Consider the following 18,669-nt stretch of genomic DNA (forward strand, 5'->3'; position numbering starts at 1 on the left):
ATTACTCTATGTGCTTTACATACAGTACATGGAACACCAGCCCTTGAATATATAGAGAATAATAGATGGATGGGCTTCAATGATCTGAGTTTCCTTTGAGTTAAAGGAAAAAATTCCATCTAGGGTTTATGTGACGTCATAAACTACAAGACTGTTAGGTTGAGAAGTTTATAAACTGTCACAGAAACCCCAAAAAGACAATAAAGGGGTGTTAAGGTTCAAATTGCAACTGAATTTAATGAATAATAATAATGTAAATTAAGTCAATATTAAAGATTCTTAAATATAATTTTCTTTTTGATAATTCAGGAACAGTGAATTAAGCTGGGTAGATAATGAACTGCAAAAAATAACTTATTTTTAAGGAAAAGGTGTTTCAATGGGGTATGTTTTTTTTTTTTTTTAGTAGCTGTCAGAGTAGAATGATTACAAATCTTCACAGAGACAGATTTGTTAGAAGTGCCTAAAAACCACAAATGGTGGGTGTTGTCGAGTGATTGAAAATGAGACATTTTGTGTTTGAAAGTGGTCTCGGGATGCAAATATGGGTCAAAGGTCAAGTATAATCTTCTAGACGTATATGCCATTTTGACGTCACTACTGTGGTATGCCTTTTTTTCAAATGGCTAAGGATGCAAATATAGCCTTCATCCGTGTGTGTGTATGTATATATTAATATTTTAATAAATCATGAGATAAAGCTTTGTGAACAGGGTCCATCGACCCTGAAATGACCACAGGTTTTACTGTGCACCTTTTATCAGCACTAAATTGGAGTTGAAGCTCACCAGAATAACACTGGTACTAAATGTTTGGGGACAGCCCTCTGTTTCTGTTTAGTATGAAACATTTGCTGTTGTATTTTAAATCAGTGGTTATTAAGATGGAATCTGAAATGGGGATCTTCTGGCTGCTCCTTCACACCTCTAACATGTAATAAATTTAAATGCTGTTAAGTGAAGACTCCAATGCATTGCACAGCACTGCTGATTCCTCCTCCTACATTATTCAAATTCCCCGGCACTTCTGCTGACAGAATTGAAGAATGCAACGGACAAAACTCCAACAGATGGGCTGTGATGATCACATGCCACTGGCCCAGATGGAGTGTTGTTTATTCATCAAAAAGTTCTATCAGCAAAACTGAATTTAATCCAACCTCTTACAAACCAATTTATATGTAACAGCAACCTGAGTACAGCCAGAAATAATTTTTACGCTCTTCTACTGATTTCCTGAATGTAAAAATGACTCTATTGGGCGGTCTTAGCTGGCAAAGAGTATTTTGGTTATGAACAACATAATAAAAATACATTTTCACCATCACTTCTAACAGTCTTAGAAGGAAAGCATTTTTTATATAGTATAATGCTTGGACATTTGTGCAACATGATCCAATTTATTAAACGTCAAGCTGTAGATCAAAAGTTTTAGACCTGTATGAGTCTTTTTTTGTGCAGGAAAAGTCAGCAGTCTTCACATTACCTGTGGTTAGCAGGACAGTGGGGCGAGATGAGTTCATGAACAAATTTGCCGAACACCTTTGTGCAAACACACCACCCCTTTCAAGAAATTCATGGAGAGGATCAATCATTACTTACAATACAATTGTTTAAGGTTACACAGTTGGTGTATAGAAACTCAATCACAGCCAAGAAAACCTCGGGCTGCACGTCGGAGAGCACAACAGGAATGTCCATCAGTTCCCTGGGTCTGTCGGACTGGAGTTGCTGGCTGAACATCCCATGGAAAACCTCACAGCGGCAGGCAAGAATACAGCGGTGTGCAAACACCTCCTGACGCTCCTTTCCCACCACAAACTTAACATCACTGTGAAATACATAAATAACGATTCATTATGAGTGTTATGATCATTATTAAGACTAACCCTTGTTTTCCTATTTTTACTTAATAAAACTTCCGCTTAAATGTTCAAACTGAAGTGAATGCATCATTATTCAAGAATGCCTTTGTTATTTTAAAGCTCTAAGTCTAATTACTGTCACACCTGAGCATAATAAGATTTTACGAAACCAGGTGTAACCAATTAAGCTCATTAAAGCCTAAACTTGCTTCAAATGCTATGCAACAGGAGTCTGATTCACTTAACATTTCTGGATTTGAGATGAGGAAACCATTTACCTTTATGCTGTCTATGACATCTGAAACATCTTTCTTAGTTATTACTCTCTCATAATGGACTCCAAACCATCTCTTACCCAAATGCTGTTCTTTTTGTAATCATCAACAACATAAAAATAACAATATAACAATAGGTGGTCCAGTGGTTAGAGAATGGGGCTTGTTACCAGGAGGTTCCGGGTTCAATCCCAGCTCAGTCACTGACTCACTGTGTGACACTAAGCAAGTCACTTAACCTCCTTGTGCTCCGTCCTTTGGATGAGACGTAAAACCGAGGTCCTATTGTAAATGACTCTAGAGCAGTAGTTGTTGATGAAGCATAGTTCACCCCTTAGTCTCTGGCTTTGTGTACACCTGAATTGTATTACACTGTCTTGGTAGGTTTGCAGCCATCATGCATTTGGTCAAAATAATGTATTTATTTATTATTATAGGACATCTATGATCATCTATTTTACACTTAGCCTATATTTTATAAAAGCACAGAGTAGTTATTTGTATGTCACTTTGTTACTGTTGCTGTGAAACTTGTCAGGTGGAGGCACCAAAAGATCAACATTCAAGGGCAACCACAACCACAGGTCATAACAGGTCCTGTAGCTGATGCCCAAAAGTGTAGTTCACGGTAACTGTACATGGGAAGGGACATGTCCCTCACTATTTGTACAGTACTTCAAACTCTTTGAACTATACATGTGGTTTAAATATGAAGAAAGAGTTTAAGACAGGCTGCATAAGTCGGAGCTAGACCTATTTGCACAAGCTGTAATTATTCTTAAATTGTGTATTTACTTTACAACAGTACAAACACTATATCAATTCTACGACGCATGAATATTTACATCCTGAATGGCACTGAAAGCTCATCTTGGGAGTGCAAATATTAAAGACACATGTACACATTTGGAGAACAGCTTAATGTTTTCACAGTATTTGTTTTAACACTGCATGTTTTGATCCCTATTCAACTGCATTTCTCAGGTTTCCATACTCGGGTCTAGTTTTGTTTTATTTTGTCATTTATTAAAAATGCATTAGCCTATGCGCGATACATCTATATCTAGGTTAGTATATACAATATAAGTATGTTTGGTATGGAAATAAAATAATAAATCAGACATCTTATTTCCTTATTTCCTCTTTTTTTCGTAGTATAACCTACTTGCACAACTGCGTGTGTTAAACTTCAAGAAACTCTAACCAACATCCTGTGTCTGAATTCATTTTTAAACAATAAACAATGCACAATGATCTGTTGCAACCGGTGCAAAGATAAAGGTTTGCAAAAATGCTTTTTTTTAAAGACATCAACTTCTTGTAAATTCATATTGATTAGTTCTTGTAACATAAAAACGCTGCTGCATTATTGAAATGTGTGTATTCATGCATTTTGTATTGTTTACTTTTTAAACAGGCCTGCACTGACATTTTCGTGGAACCGCGAATTTTCCTGTAGGCTGCTTTCCACGACCGTCTCACCTGAAGTCGGGGTTGTTGACAAGGCTCCGAAGGGCGGCAGTGAATGTTGCAGTGTTTCCTTGCTGGCTAGTAGAGGGAATCTGGGAACAAGTAGAGGCCATGCCGGGGAAAAGAGAGCAAAAGTGGGGAGAGAGAGAGGGCTACAGGAGTGAAATTAGGAAAGGGTTATTAAGAAAGGAAAGACGGGACAAGCCGCATTGCAGATGCTAAGACGCGTAGAGAAGGCGAAATGCACATACTGTGCTACACGGTGTGGGTAGAAACGAGGAATTACGCAGTATAGAGTATAATTGGAATGGTCGTTTGGAAAACATATATGTTTTCCAAACGACCATTCCAATTATATTCTATATATAGAGCTGAAGCATTTACTTCCATATTTTTCAATTTGTAATAAAATAACATTTAAGTTAGACGTGTGTCTACATAAAATAATACATTTTACTATACTACAAACACGTTACCACTCAGCCCCTCCAAAAAAAAAAAAAAAGTTTACAAAATTGTGGCCATGATTTAGTTTGGCTGTTGCTCAAAATTAAAAAAAATAAATAAATAAAAAAAAAGTAAAACATGTTGGTGCATCCATAAGGGGTACACAATATGTTTCCATATTGTTAGAGTAAATAAATTAGATAACATATTTTGGAGACTTTTTAAAACTAGATTTATTTATTTTTCAACAGAATATTATTATAGTCAGGGTAAAAACAATGGGATGCAGAACTAGAAATGCTGACATAACATTTTTTTTTAAAAATGCATGTAGGTTAATTAAACATTTTGTATTGCATTTCATTATGCTGCCCTTCAGCCAATGCAAGTGTAAAATACATTTTAAATGGCATTTCAGAAGTGGTATACACATATCCACTGGGCACTGCATTTTCTAATATCCATTAGAAACTGCAGTGCCCAGGCAGACCTCATTTAACCAAGGCATAAGAGAATTCCCTTGCAAAATTTCAACAGAAATAATGTTTGCAGGCTGGCAAAATGTGTCAGGTTAAGCTATAGATTGCTTAGTACCTCCAGGAGTCCTGCCGTTTACAGTCAATCTAATTTTGGAGAACGTTTCCCTTAAAAAAGAATAGTCTGGTTTTGAAAAACAAGCTACTTGAACACACACAAAATAAATTCTGCAACATTGAGATAAGCTTGTGGTGGCTTACTTAGGAAAATAAAAAGTATCCCTTACTTAAAAGGAGAAAGATTGTAGCTGGAAGCAAAGGCATTGCCATGGCGACCTAGTGCAGGGGGTGGCAGTGTGCCAAGCCTAGCGCTTCCCTCTTTATAGTGAGGGATTGCACTTCAAGCTGTTATTGCTGACCTGTCCTCCCCCGGTAGATAATAATTTACCAAGACATGCAGTATAACTAAACCCATAAAGTTAAAGCTTGCAGGTCAGTGTTGACTGATCACACGCCCAAGCAAGTGTGCCAAAGTTCTCTCATGCACTGAGGCAGTTTCTGAAGATACTCATAAGTAAGAAGTGCCTACGACGGGACACTGTGTTGTAGCTGAATGTCTTACAAAGGTAAGGGGAAATTTATATTTTTTTAAAGATCTTTTTTCTTGTTACACCTTTTTGGCATTAGCCCCCTTTACGTCTGGACTTGTAGATTCTTGAAATTGAAAGTCCCCCTATATAAAAGATCACCAGCTTCCAATTCTATATTCTGTGTGAAGCAGTGTGGGGGCTCTGGACTCTTGACCAGAGGGTTGTGGGTTCAATCCTAGGTGGGGACACTGTTGCTGTACCCTTGAGCAAGGTACTTTACCTAGATTGCTCAAGTAAAAACCCAACTGTATAAATGGGTAATTGTATGTGTGTGGGGGGAAAACAGTGATATCTAAATAATGTGATATTTTGTAACAATTGTAGGTCACCCTGCATAAGGGCATCTACTAAGAAATACCCACAACCCTGCGGTCAAGAGTCCAGAGCCCTAACCACTACTCCACACTGCTGTCCCCAGTTCGAGTAGTTCCATTTAAGGGCAGCTCATGACAATATAGATCAAGATATTTTTGCCGCTCTGTATGTGAAGAGGCCCTAGTGCCTGTCATTTATCATCTTATCATCAGGTAGGTAGACATGTACCATAAATAAAATAATAAAAGCAGTCACAGTAACAGCAGAAGGAAATGTTTAGCTCTGCCGGCTGAAGTTTCCAGTCATCTTAATCATGTGTAGACATGTCTAGAGTAGACAGCAAGATGATTGTTTGATAAAAGATAAGCATCCCGCTTTCATGAAGTTAGAGGGACTCTCCCCCCACACTAAAACACTAACTCATTGTCAGACTGCTGCATACCGTAAAAACATATTTTACAAGAAAGGATGCTTATCAATAATGTCTTGATGGTAGCCCGGTATCTGTCCAAACTGATGGCTCTTCTACCTTTAACCTCCAGACATTTTTCCATTTTTTTCATTTAGGCCTAGGTGTTTTCCCAAAAGCAAGTATGTTATACAGTAGTTTGTAATGAATCTTTAAAAACTTCTGCATTTACTACGCCAGGTTTGTACCTGAGGAGTTTAGAGTTAAAGTTGTTAAAAAGATTAAATCTGCATGACTTACTTTGATTGTGCTTTGCATCCCATTTCAAGCACTGAATATAAAGCAATGATTATAATGGTAGTGTGAAATCTAATTGTAATGTAGTTAAATAGAATGAGGACATTCTGCCCTCATACCATGCAGTTCTACAGATTAAAGCCCTCAAGCTAGAATATGTTCATTTATATTTTGCCAAAATGTGTTACCAATAAAAAATCTAAAGCTTGCATACTAGATATAACTACACTGATACCCAAGTGAGAAATGTTTTTTGTTACCAGGCATTAGAAGCTTATAATGGCAAAGGACAGTACAAGTTAACTTATATTTGTGAAGTAGGGCTTGAATTGTGTTTTATTTTTTAGTCATAGCTATTTGCTACTTTTTTTTCATCATAGGTTAGTTTTGGGAACACGATGACAACCAAGCAGCTCCCCTTATCGCAGGAAACTCTGGCGCAGTTTAACCAGGCTTTGGCTGCAGAGAGTGGTGGTGTCCTGCGGACTCAGGCAGGCTCCATTTCTACTCGGCGTAGCTCTCAATCTGTGGATCTTCACCACCCCAAGCACCTAATGCACCTCAAGAGTGTGGAGGGATCCCTTTCTGTCATTCCCTCCCGCCGCAGCTCAGTCTTCAGCAACCTCAACCTCACCCGCAAGGAGTCCTTATCTCTGGGCAAGCGGCTCTCGCTGGGACCCTGGATGCACAGTGGCCGGGTCAGCTTCTCTGGCCTGCCACTGTACCAGCCTGTCCAGGAGACTCTGTTCGAGAACACCTACAAAACCCATCCAGATGAGGGTTTCCGTTTTGATGCCTGTAAGGTCCAGTGCCTCCTGGAGGCCACACTAGCTGGCTTTCTGAGCGACACGCGGTACAACCCAGTTACCTGCGGACAAGTGACCCAGAACCTTTCTGATCTCATCCGTAGCAAAGCCAAAGACCTTAACCCGGCCCGCTATAAACTGGTCTGCCATGTCATCCTAGGACAGCTCAACAACCAAGGCTTAAGGGTTGCCAGTCGCTGTCTGTGGGACTCAGACAAAGATAACTTTGCTATTGCTACCTTTCAAAATGCCTCACTCTTTGCCGTGGCTATGGTCCATGGATTGTATTGTGAGTGAGAGCTAAAAAGTGTTGGCTTTTCCCCTAAGAAACAGATTATAGGGAATCATTTTGTTGGCCTCCATATTCTAAACCCGAGCAATCTGGATTCTGATATTTTGCCAGTGTGTAAAACAATGTAAAAATCAGTATGTTTGTTTGTCTTTCTGTATCAATAGGAATATATTCCAAGTTGGACTTCATATAAGGAATTTAGCCTTTAGTCTTCTGACTCTCCCTTCCCTTCCAAAAGCTCCATAATTCATTCTGAAAGGTTTCCTACCCTGTCAGCTGTTGTAATCTTTAAACCATCAGAATGGTCTAAGGCTGCAGTGAATATGACAAACAGGATGCTTGGTGCATAGAATACAAATCAATAGAGCTAATATTATCAATTAATGCACTGGATGTAGGATGTAGTTGCCTTTTCTGTGGCAAAGCAATTAAGACAAAACCAGGTCTTGAGGATCTAATGAAAGTTTAAAGTGTTTTTGTTTCGTTCCACATATAAGTTAATCATAAAGAAGGGTCCTTTTCATGTCCTAAAAATTCTCATCTTCATACAGGTTTCAGTTTGAATGTCTCTGGGCTGAGAAATTAAATTAACTGATTAAATCAGCCGGAGCCTGTCAAAAGCAGGAAATTGGGCGATTACTGTAAATCAGGTGTATTTCGGTGCTACTATAATGAAACTGATGTGTTAAATCATGTTTTCTGATTGTATCTTCATAAAACATAGCTTTGTGAGTTATAGGTCTATTCTTTTTACAGTTTTGTATTATATGCTTTTTTATATATATAGTAGATTTTACAACAAGTAGGAATTTTTTTATTGTTTGCAACACTTGTAGTCACGTATGTTGACAGCACAATCACTTCACGTGCAGATAAAATGCATATTAGTATTGGGCACAGAGAGTGCACACAGTAGTTCATGTGCAGACTGTGCTGAGATTCAATTGAATGATTGATTAGCAATTGAGTCTCGGTACAGCTGCATAAAAGAGTCAGTGTTTCACGCACACAGGGTTGGGTGTTTGGTGAGGAAAGAACGAGAGTCGGGAGGTACAGAAAGAATCACAATTGCTATTCATGCCAACTTTAAATCAGTAAGTTACTTGTTTTTGGTTTGTCTCACTGTGTTTGTTTAGGCCAACATGCCTTTTATTTTTGGTGTCCCAGTGTTTTGTTTTGTTCAAATCTTTTATTTATAATAAACCGGCACAACAGGATATGTCATTGCCGACCGTGACCCGGGGTTCCTAGGGGGCGGTGCACAATTGACCGAGCACCGCCCAGGTAGGGAGTGCTTAGGTCGACAGGGCAATCCATGGTTCACCACGCACCAGCGACCCCTGTGGTTGATGGAGCGCCCTCGGGTCTGCAGTGTAGTCATTCAGATGTGTGTTGTCCTCCGGCACTATAGGTCTGGTGGCTTCGCTGTGGATCCGCAGTGCGGAAAATGACGGATTAGCAGGAACACGTTTCGGAGGACGCGTGTTTCAGCCTCTGTTTCCCAAGTCGCTGGGTGGTTGCGGCGGTGAACCGGGATAAAAATAATAATTGGGCATTCCAAATTGGGGAGAAAACCAGGGTAAAAATGACTGGCGATAACTCTATCTATATTTAAAAAAAAAAAAAGGGGGGGGGGGGGGTTATTTAAGTAATCAACAGTTGGACACACACTTCAGCTTGGTTTTCCCACTTCAATCCTTTGAAGCATTCCTATATTGGCATTGTACCCATTAAATAAAAGAGGTGTGACATTTTAAAGATCACTGTTCTTGAGACCCTCTTAGTCACTCCATATCATTCTGCAGCCAACTTCCAATTATTCCCTTTCTGAGATGTAATATGCTTTGCATTAACCTAGCTAGTTATATAAAAATTTAATTAAAAAAAAATTAAATTCACAGCAATACTAGGCACATGTTCTACTAGGAATATAAATACCACACTAGAACCAAAGTCATTGTATTTTTGTCTTGCTCTTAATTGTATTATTACTTTTACTGTGATTCTTGAAATGTATTTTTGTTCACGACTAAGTCGCCCTGGATAAGTGTGTCTGCTAAGAAATAAATAGAGGTGATTGTATCATGACAGTAGTTAATTACCTACAGAGCAGTATATTTGAATAGGACCATGCACATGCTTCAAGATCTTGTCTTCAATAGCCTTTCTAATGTTGTGTTCATACTACTTTTATTTATTAATATAGTGCTCATGTAACATTTCAGGATACACACACTTGTATAGTTATATCACACAAAATAAACAGTTCATGTTCAACACTTAATAAAAATCAAAGCAAGTGCAGAGATTTCAAACTTTATTTAACAAAAAAAAAAAAAAAAAGTGGTCATAATTAAAGAAACAGTTTGACCTGGTGTTGACAGTTACACAAAAGACATACATAATAAATAAGTAATTTCATAAATAAAAATATAAATTATAAATTTACTACATAAAAAAAAAAACAAAAAAAAAAAACCTACACACACACACAACATCAAATGGCATGAAAGAAAAGATTGTCCCTTTGTCCAACCTTCCTAACATTATAGGAAATACACTCTTGGAAATGTATCAACACTTCGGTTGAAAGGTCACAGTCTGCACAGGGACAAGAACAGAACATGACTGATTTGAGATGGATATAGATTACCAAATCAATCAACAGTTGCAGAAGTGTCATTTAAATAAAAGGAAAAGACCCCTTGTCCAAATTCAGAGGCCTAAAATCCTTTGAAAAAAACAAAACAAAAAAAGGGCCAGAATTTGCCACTGGCCAATTTATGCTGTGAAATACTTCTCCTTCTCTCCCCCGCCCCATCCCCAGACAGACATTCTGTTGAGTTTCCATTGCAAAATATGCAAAAAAAATCAAGTAATTGCACATGCCAGACTAAAGGCACTTTTACATTCACTTGTATAGTTTGATCAAGCCAGAGCACAGACCACAGGCTCATCCTTCAACCCTTGTCAGCTTTTAAATATTATATTTTTAAAAAGGAATTACCTACTTTTGGTTTCTACAGTTATCAAAAAAACTGTGGCAGCTATATAATTGCCAAATAAGAACTGCATTTAGTGACACAAGAATCTTCAAAAATAAACAGCACTACACAGTGCAAATCTAAAACCACAATTTTATTCCCTTCCCATATATAGTTGTGTGCCAGTAGTGACTCTAAAGGTTTATTCTCCTTTTCAAATAGCTTAAAAAGGGAAGTGATTTCCACACATAAAATTAAATTTTGAACCTACACGTCCATCCTGACCGAGCCTGCTCAGCCAGGTAATAGCTCTTGGTGTACGCCTTCGGTAAAAAGGCTCAGGGGTGAGAAACAAGTTGTGCGCATGTGTAAAAGAGGGAGTGGTGATATTGCAGTCAATTAAAAGGTTTACTCTGCCCTCCCCCGCTCCCGAAAAAAAAAATTCAGTTTCTGTCCACCATAGTCCAAAAGAGGCCAGACACTAGCCGTAGAAATTGAGACATCTCAGTAAAGGAGTCACATTATTTGCTCCCCAGAAGCAGCAATGCAGATGACCATGGCCCCCCCTGAGGTTTGAGGGAATCCATGTGCAGTCCTTTCCTCACCTCCTCATTATGCATCAGCTTTGTGCTGCAGCAGCTGCAGGACATATTTAAGCCGGTGCCGCAGCTCCAAGGAGCAGCCGTGCTCCGCCAGTGTGCTCAGCTTGTAAGTGAAGGACACCCGGTCTTTGCTGATGTAGGTGAGGAGGTAGGAGTCTTCAGACTTGCACAGAATGATCTTGGTGTGGTCAGTGTAGAAGTTGACCTTAAAAAAAAAAAAAAAAAAAAAAAAAAAAAAGGCTAATGAGAATTTGACCTTGGTTTACACTTTGGCATGGTGTCTATACTATAGGTACGTCATAAACAGAATCAATTATGTATTTATGTACTCCACATAGACTAAAGAATGCAAGATACTACAATTTGCAAAACAAACAAAACACTGTTCATGTTGCACAAATCCCTTCCCTCTAAATTTTGTATCCAAAATCCCCACCTGTAGCGTTCCGTTGCTGAAGAGCATCACCAAAGCATGGTCAGTTTTGACCCACTGAAGCAGCAGCAGGGAAGACGACAACTTGTCTTCCCGACACTGGATGTCACCGCCCTGCAAGAAAAAAAAAACAAAAAAAACCCACACAAACGCTGAACACTTTGTGCAGTCAGAACCATGTCTCTTCTGGGTTACTGTACTCATTTAGGAATAACTTTTTAGAACTCCCAATAGTTTTGTATTTATCAACCCCAACACACTGTGCGGTAAGAAGTTACTTTAGCCTACCCAAGACAGTGCTCAAGATGATATCAGAATAATTCAAAGTTTAACTTACCTCCATCAGGTTCTGCTCCATGTAGTTAGCAACATACTCTACAATATGCATCTGGCTGCGCAGCTGCTCTGGGACAGCAGTGGCAGGGAAGGTAAAGTGTTTACTGTTTGTCAAGTAGTAGTGGACCATTCTGCAAAGAAAGAAAAAGCAACAGGAATTATTTAAAGCAAGGCTGTGGCAATCATTGCCCAGAAGGTTAGTAAATTCAAAGCGTCTTCCACTCACCTGCGCTGATCACAGAGACTCAAGTGTGTCCCTTCATTAAACAGGACCCCAATATTTTGATTGGACAGCTGGTAGCCAAACCCATACTTGTTTGAATAATCCACCCATTTGGTGACCCACACAAATGGATTGGGCTTGGGCAGGCATGGCGGGTTCCAGGATGCTGGGGGAAAAAAATTAAGCAATTAGTTTGTTTTTATTACACCACACAAGCCTTACTGAGGCTCAATAGCAACTGTCATATAGCTCCACTAGAGAATATGTAAATAAAGGCAATGTAAAATTAAGGCAAATTACCTGAAGGCATTGAAGACAAGCAGTTCTTTAGGACTTTGATTGCCGATTCAGCCACAGCAGTTGCAGTGACGCCATCATCACAAGCTGAGAAGAAGAAACACATTTATTTAAAGGCTTTTGTCAGGAAGCTTCAGTTGTGTATTTGGCAGAAAGCGGCCTGCACTCCATGCCAGTTCATTGATCCCATTGCTATCTAAAACATCTTCTAAAAAGGGTATTGCTACTACAATACCATTTCTAGCCCAGGATACCACTAGGAATGAGACACATTCCTTCTCTAGTTAATGAAGAATCCTTGTATAAAATGGACATCTAGTGAACCTATGTTGGGGCTGAAACCACCAATCCAGCACTTTTTAGCTACATATCGACTGTACTGCAGATTACATTGATCACCAAGAATGAGACTACTCACCATCACTGCTGCTGGCCATAGTGCCTTTGAAGGAGTGAGATACAGATTTCCTAGACTCTTCCTCAGCCTGGGTGTCCAGAGGACTTGGGCTGGAGCTAGCAAGCTGACCATTGGGAGATGTTGCCTGTTGGAACAGAAAGACTGAATAAAGAAAGCTGAAGCAAATGCATCAAGATCTATTTTAATATCAAAAGTTCAGATTCTGGTCTGGGAACAAAGCTTGTACCTCATTTCCTTCTACAGTCTTGTAGCTCATCTGTCGGCTGATGGAGGTCTTGACAATGCCAGTCACCAGCTTTGAGATGTCATCCCGCTCCTCACTAGGGCTTTTCTCAGCTGGAATAGAATGGGCCAGTTATTTAAACATGTCGAAAGAGGGAAACGAGCAACAAGTGTCTGTAAAGAGGAGAGAGAGAGAGAGAGAGAGAGAGAGAGATGAAAACCCTTAAAGTAACAGAGTATTGGGATGCAGCATTAGGCCAACTAAAACTACCTTCTAATCTTAAGTGATGTCAGCAACTGGAAAAGGCTCAGGTACTATTAGCACTTTTGGTACTATAGTAATAAATATTTAAAACTAGTAGTTCATATTAAAATGTAGTTACTTTTGGATTTTTTTTTGCCAAAGAGGCTCTTAGCCACCTTGGAGAAAAACTTCTTGGCAGGACTTGGAGGGTTAAGCTCAGGTATCATCACACAGCTACTTGGAGGCAGTTTGTCTGGGGTAAAGCCCTGTGGGAGAATCAGAGAAGACAGACAGTTTGGTTAGCTTTTGTTCTTTGTTTAGCGTTTGAAAGATTTCACAATGAGGACTGATCAGGAAGTTTGCAAAAGTCTAATTTGGCATCACATTTCTAAGCCGCTCCTTGATGACAGGCCTGGAATGTAATTTTCACCTTTGTAAAGAACTCATGGCTGAGGATTTCATCTAGTGTCAGTCTATCGGAAGGGTTTCGCTTCAGGATCCCTGTGATCAGCTTTTGAGCAGGAAGGGAGAGGAAGTGTGGCAACACGTATTCCACCTCCTTTATGCACCGGTACGTCTCCTTCAGGTCCGACGTCTCGAAAGGTGGGTTCCCACACATCAGCGTGTACCTGCAAATCAAACGTAAGGGAATATTACATTTCTAGTTAGTTTTAACAAGCAGTTTGTTAGTTTAGTTCTCAATTGAGAACTTAGAAGCGCATGTTATATAGTTGACTTAACCAACATTTGCTGGTATGACCTCATCGGAAAGATTTACAGGAAGCTTGTGGTTAACACATTTACTAATTTATTTAGTTCACCTTGCACAAAGAGGAGCTGCAGTTTACCACTCAATTTTCCAATCCCTTTTCTATACGGTTACATAGCACCGTCTTATTTGCAAGGAAAGGCAAGGTTTTACTCGTACTTACATGACACAGCCCAGTGACCACACATCTGACTCGGGTCCATGCCCTTGCCTGTTCAGTACTTCTGGTGCAAGATAATTGGGAGTGCCACATATCGTTCTGTTAAAAAACATGCTCAGGTTAACAAAAAAAATATGGGTTTGTGGTGATAAAAAAAAACACAACACATATTTAAAAAAAGAATCCACAACAAACATACTTTTTTCTTTGTTCTGCAGGCTCCAGCTTGGCAGCTAATCCGAAGTCTCCCACCTTCAACTCCATGTTCTCATTTATAAAAAAGTTACCTGAAGAGAAGAAAGCATTATAAGACAAGTGCATAGGAGTCATGTGCATCCATAACTAAACATTCAATCATAAATAAAAACTAAAATAAGACAATATTTGTATTTTAGGTAAGGGGTCACTTTCTGCAAGTCAGCTTCGAAAGATGTGCATATATATTTTACACAGCATACGGACACAAACATGTATACATCCATTAACTCCATCTTAAGTAAAACAATGAGATCTGCACCTAGTTTGAGGTCCCTGTGAAGAATCCCTCTGTTATGAAGGTATTTCAATCCCGATATGATCTGTCTGAGGTAGTATCTCACTTCTGGATCCGTTAACGTGTGTCGTGCCTTCCATATATGTGCAAGTGACTGAAAGAAAGGAAATTTAGTTGAGTGCTAAAGAAAAAAAATACACCACACAAACAGTTCTTGTATACCAACTGAATTAAACACTGCGCTCACCTTTCTACTGCAAAGCTCCAGGAAAATGTAGATGTTGTCACGATCTTCGAAGTGATGAGAAAACTTGACTACATGCCTGTGGTGAAGTGTTTTGTGGAGTTCAATCTCATTTGTGATCTGAAAACAAAACACAGAACACATGACTGTCATTTCAAATACAGGACACACTATAAAACTAAAAACCACAGTACAAGACAGAGTACCTCTCATACAGTTACTTAAACCAGGATCACCCCACCCACACCTCAAACAAAAAGGAGATATAAAAATGTACCAGTTGGTATGTTCAGCAGGTTATGGTTTTAAAAAAAAAAAAAAAAAAAAAAACCACCACATACACACAACACACCACTACACAGTTTACATACTTTAAGCCACAGTGGAAAGTACAAGAAATGCACCGAGGTTCATTAGGGTTAGTAGATATGTTGGAGAAAAAAAACACACATTAGGAGGAGGAAATGTTTTGTCCCCACAGGACAGAAGAGAATCTGGGGACTTTCTTACCTTCTCTCTCTGGTGTGGTTTTGCCACTCTGCTCTGTGGTATTACTTTCACAGCATACATCTTGTTGCTGGCCATATCTGTCATTTCATAGCAGCGTGCAAAGCCACCCTAAATGAAGAAAGCAAAGCAAATTAGCTCAAAATGAAAAGGCATTCCAATTCCCTGCACATGATCCACAAAGTAGGATGTTACTGAATAGTCTGCAAAGGATCAGGAAAAAAGTACTCCAAGAAGCACCAATATTTTGTTGGCAGCTGATTAAAACATCTTGTATGGTATTAGTTAAGTTATATAATGACTAATTTGCCAACACTACTGTATACACAGAACAGTAACGAATGGTGGAACCGACACCCACTTTCAAAACTTCAAGATTGAAATACAACCACCATTTATAGGTCTGGAGCAACACAAATCCAGCTGCTGTAGTACTGTGTCCAACTAGTATCACTGGATACAGCTTAAATCACACCCCCTCCCCCAATCAACCAAACATAACGCTACGTTCTACATTTACTAGGGGAAACTGTAGCATAAAACTCTCCCGTGCAGGTATTACTCTAACCATTAGTTAATAAACTTAAAATAGCCATAACTAAGACTAATCTTCACGACCTGACCAGACGATATTAAGTATTTTAGTGAACAACGCGTGTCATGGTTTTATACAACGTGGCAATTGGCAGGCAGTACGATATTAATCTTCACACAAGCAAGGTAGCTATAGAACAAGTTATTTATTGTATTATACTACTACAAATACAATGTTGACAATCTGAAGGCATTATTTTTTAGACTTTAATGAAAAAAAGCAGAACACACACTTAATACAAAAGTATCAACGAGTTATTCTGTCCAACTATAAATCCATTCGATAAAATGAATCTTCAGTCTGCCTAGTTTTACACAATTCAATAGCGTAGGGTTTTGGTAACAGCAATTAATAAGCTGAGTTTGAACTGCCGATAAATGTAAAAAAAATACAGGGACTTATCCTGCCGTATGCCGTACCATTTAACGTCTTTCACAATAAATAGACAACCAGCTACGACAACTCAACCCCCCCCCCCCCCCAAAACAGTCTAATAAATGGTTTAATGTAAACACATTATTATAGACGTAATACTAACAAGTAGGACACCCAGAATGTCCTTGCTGTAATATTGGAACTTCCGGAAAGAGAAATGCAAAATGTGTGTTGAATGGCAAAAATGTTGACCGACCACACCAACATGGTCTACCACCACTCCCAAGCCCAATCCCAATCCATTCGCAAGTCTCCACATTTCCAGCAGAAACAAAAACAAAACAAAACAAAACAAAACAAAACATACCAATGTACATTTTTGTCAAGACAAATGCTACAACATGTATGGTGGAAGACAAGCTACCTTTCCCATCAGTTTCCCTTTGCAGTAACATCTCCCCGTCTTTGAATCAGTCACGATCTGAGCCAGTTCAGGGCGGACCAGTTCTGATTTACTTCGGCTCGGTTTTGCCGTCTGGACAACTTCTGTCCTCTCTGTGCTGGCTTTAAATAAGTCCGGGCTCATGATATGGCAGGCAATGCGCTGAGAGTGGGAGAAACACGCTGAATCCATTCATTAACTCCAAACAGAACGTCCTTGTGCAATAAAGTTCCTTAGTTTATAATAACACGTGCTGCTCAACCGAGAGGAGCAGTTTTCCATTCAGTACATGCCGGGGCAGGGAATCCCTCAAGCATTTATTCAAAGTATTGTGTGACGTCAATGTGGAGGAGGACTTTCAGCCTGGGGGAGGAGATTAGTTTTTAAAGCCGCCGAAACACTTTGTCTCCTTATTTTTACTATTATATTTTAAATAACCTACTGTAACCTACATCATGATACTATATATTTATTTTAAATACACAACAGTAAACATCAAAAAGCGTTTTAAACAAAAACACGAATCATCACACATCTCCACTCTCTAGCCCACTGAATACACGCATCACAAAGACATCCTGTGACTAGCGGTAAAACATGCTACAACAAAAAAAACAATGCATATCTCTAATTTCGTGCTTTCACGCCTCTTCTGTTTCACAGACATTTCGTACCTTGTCTTTAAAGTGTTTTAAGTGTTTAAGAATATTCTTTTTTTTGTAAGTATTGTGTTAGGTGGTTATGTTTTATAAACAATATAAATAGTAATGTGCATGTGTGAGTTCATTGCTTGATTTGAATTGTAATAATTGTATCTAACTTTATCATTCAATACAATGTGTACAATTTAATGTAAACGTTTATTCTATTTTAAATTACTGACTCACGTTCTTATGGGTTTAACAAAGCTGATACAACAACTTATCTGTATTTATAGCAAAAAATAAAATAAAATAAAAAATCAGCCCTGGGGCAGTAAAAAAAATATTATTATTTGTATTATTATAGTCTGATATCAATAGATGTAAAATATATGCATTGTTTTTATTATAAGTCTCCGTGGTGGTTATGTATATGTTTTACCGACTTTTATGATAATTTAATGCCCCCTATCTTAACTTAAGAGTATAACACTGATAAGAGGGTAAAGGTTTTTCTTCTTGAATGCGTGTTAATATTTCATTTAAATCTTTGTAAGTGTAAAGATGCAGAGCTAGCAAACAAACCTCCATCATTACAGTTCACTAAGGAATGATGGCATTAAGGGTTTAAATGCACATGCTTTTTATTGTATTTTTAAATAGCAGGTATTATAGTCAGTATCAATCATTTATAATGGCTCATTGAAGATATACGATCTTTGTTCGCCTTCTTTGTTTATTAGGTTGGTGTGTGGCGCTGCTGAGCAGGACAGCCATAAAGGAGAGGACTTTGCTCAGATCTCAATCCAAGTGTGATTATTAACAAGCAAGTTGTGTTTCCTGCTAACACCTCATTCAAATGTTCGTTCTAGTAAGGACTGACCATGGGCTTGAATCTTGCACCGGTTGTTCACGTTCACTTTCAATATTGGAGATTAATGACGCTCCAGACCGGTGCTGGTAATTGATTTTGCATCACAATACCAGGCTGCACGACTCTAAATTGTTTCTACATACAGGAAGAAATGTAAATCACTAAGCACAGACGATGGCGTGATATTTTATAATGTGATAACTTATAGTGTGATATTTTATAATGTAATACGTTGTACTTTCTAACAACGTAAGTCGGCCTGGATAAGGGCGCCTGCTAAGAAATAAATAATAAATATCTTACTAAGGCAACGGCTCCGTAGAAATCGGTGTCAACTCCTTGCCAGTACAGAGGCCTCTGTCTGGTCTGGAAGAACTTGCATGGGGCCGCACGCCTATTAATATTATACTCTAAAAACGTTACTGTACTCAACTCAATGCATTCAGCTGCTTACTGTGATAAGCACTTAAACATTTAACCCGGTTATTTGCAGGGCAATAAATAAATAC

General features: G+C 38.7%; 3 protein-coding genes across 8 annotated transcripts in view; 1 reads left to right on the top strand and 2 right to left on the bottom strand.

Annotated features, from left to right (window-relative positions):
* Window positions 1-3,922, bottom strand: part of LOC117402644 (BTB/POZ domain-containing protein 19-like) — a 37,349-nt gene extending 33,427 nt beyond the window's left edge. Inside the window, exons 1-2 of one of the 5 annotated variants that reach the window (XM_034004012.3) lie at window positions 3,622-3,920; window positions 1,602-1,830 (exon numbers count right to left, since the gene is read on the bottom strand). In XM_034004012.3, the coding sequence (XP_033859903.1) occupies window positions 1,602-1,830; window positions 3,622-3,722 (330 nt within the window). In that variant the 5' untranslated portion in view covers window positions 3,723-3,920. Of the gene's footprint in view, window positions 1-1,601; window positions 1,831-3,621 lie in introns of all 5 variants that reach the window. The other 4 variants (XM_059031663.1, XM_034003996.3, XM_059031662.1 and 1 more) reach the window with 4 other exon arrangements.
* A 402-nt stretch (window positions 3,923-4,324) lies between these two features.
* Window positions 4,325-9,795, top strand: LOC131738126 (dynein light chain Tctex-type 5-B-like). Of its 2 annotated transcripts, XM_059031665.1 has the most exons (3): window positions 4,325-5,158; window positions 5,507-5,709; window positions 6,584-9,795. In XM_059031665.1, the coding sequence occupies exon 3, from the start codon at window positions 6,602-6,604 to the stop codon at window positions 7,304-7,306; it is 705 nt and encodes a 234-aa protein (XP_058887648.1). In that variant the 5' UTR covers window positions 4,325-5,158; window positions 5,507-5,709; window positions 6,584-6,601; the 3' UTR covers window positions 7,307-9,795. The 2 variants fall into 2 exon arrangements, with proteins under 2 accessions (XP_058887648.1, XP_058887647.1); XM_059031664.1 differs by lacking the exon at window positions 5,507-5,709 and having other exon boundaries at window positions 4,326-5,158.
* Window positions 9,796-10,039: 244 nt separating this feature from the next.
* On the bottom strand, window positions 10,040-16,938 carry LOC131738125 (serine/threonine-protein kinase PLK3-like). The gene is made up of 15 exons (XM_059031660.1): window positions 16,628-16,938; window positions 15,237-15,344; window positions 14,730-14,846; window positions 14,507-14,636; window positions 14,189-14,276; window positions 13,993-14,088; window positions 13,491-13,689; window positions 13,200-13,326; window positions 12,821-12,930; window positions 12,595-12,718; window positions 12,180-12,263; window positions 11,883-12,045; window positions 11,658-11,787; window positions 11,324-11,434; window positions 10,040-11,092 (listed from the first exon to the last, which is right to left on the bottom strand). The coding sequence occupies exons 1-15, from the start codon at window positions 16,835-16,837 to the stop codon at window positions 10,898-10,900; spliced, it is 1,992 nt and encodes a 663-aa protein (XP_058887643.1). The 5' UTR covers window positions 16,838-16,938; the 3' UTR covers window positions 10,040-10,897.
* Between the last annotated feature and the right edge of the window lie 1,731 nt (window positions 16,939-18,669).

This window comes from Acipenser ruthenus, chromosome 10 (genome assembly GCF_902713425.1).
Source record: "Acipenser ruthenus chromosome 10, fAciRut3.2 maternal haplotype, whole genome shotgun sequence".
Taxonomy (NCBI): domain Eukaryota; kingdom Metazoa; phylum Chordata; class Actinopteri; order Acipenseriformes; family Acipenseridae; genus Acipenser; species Acipenser ruthenus.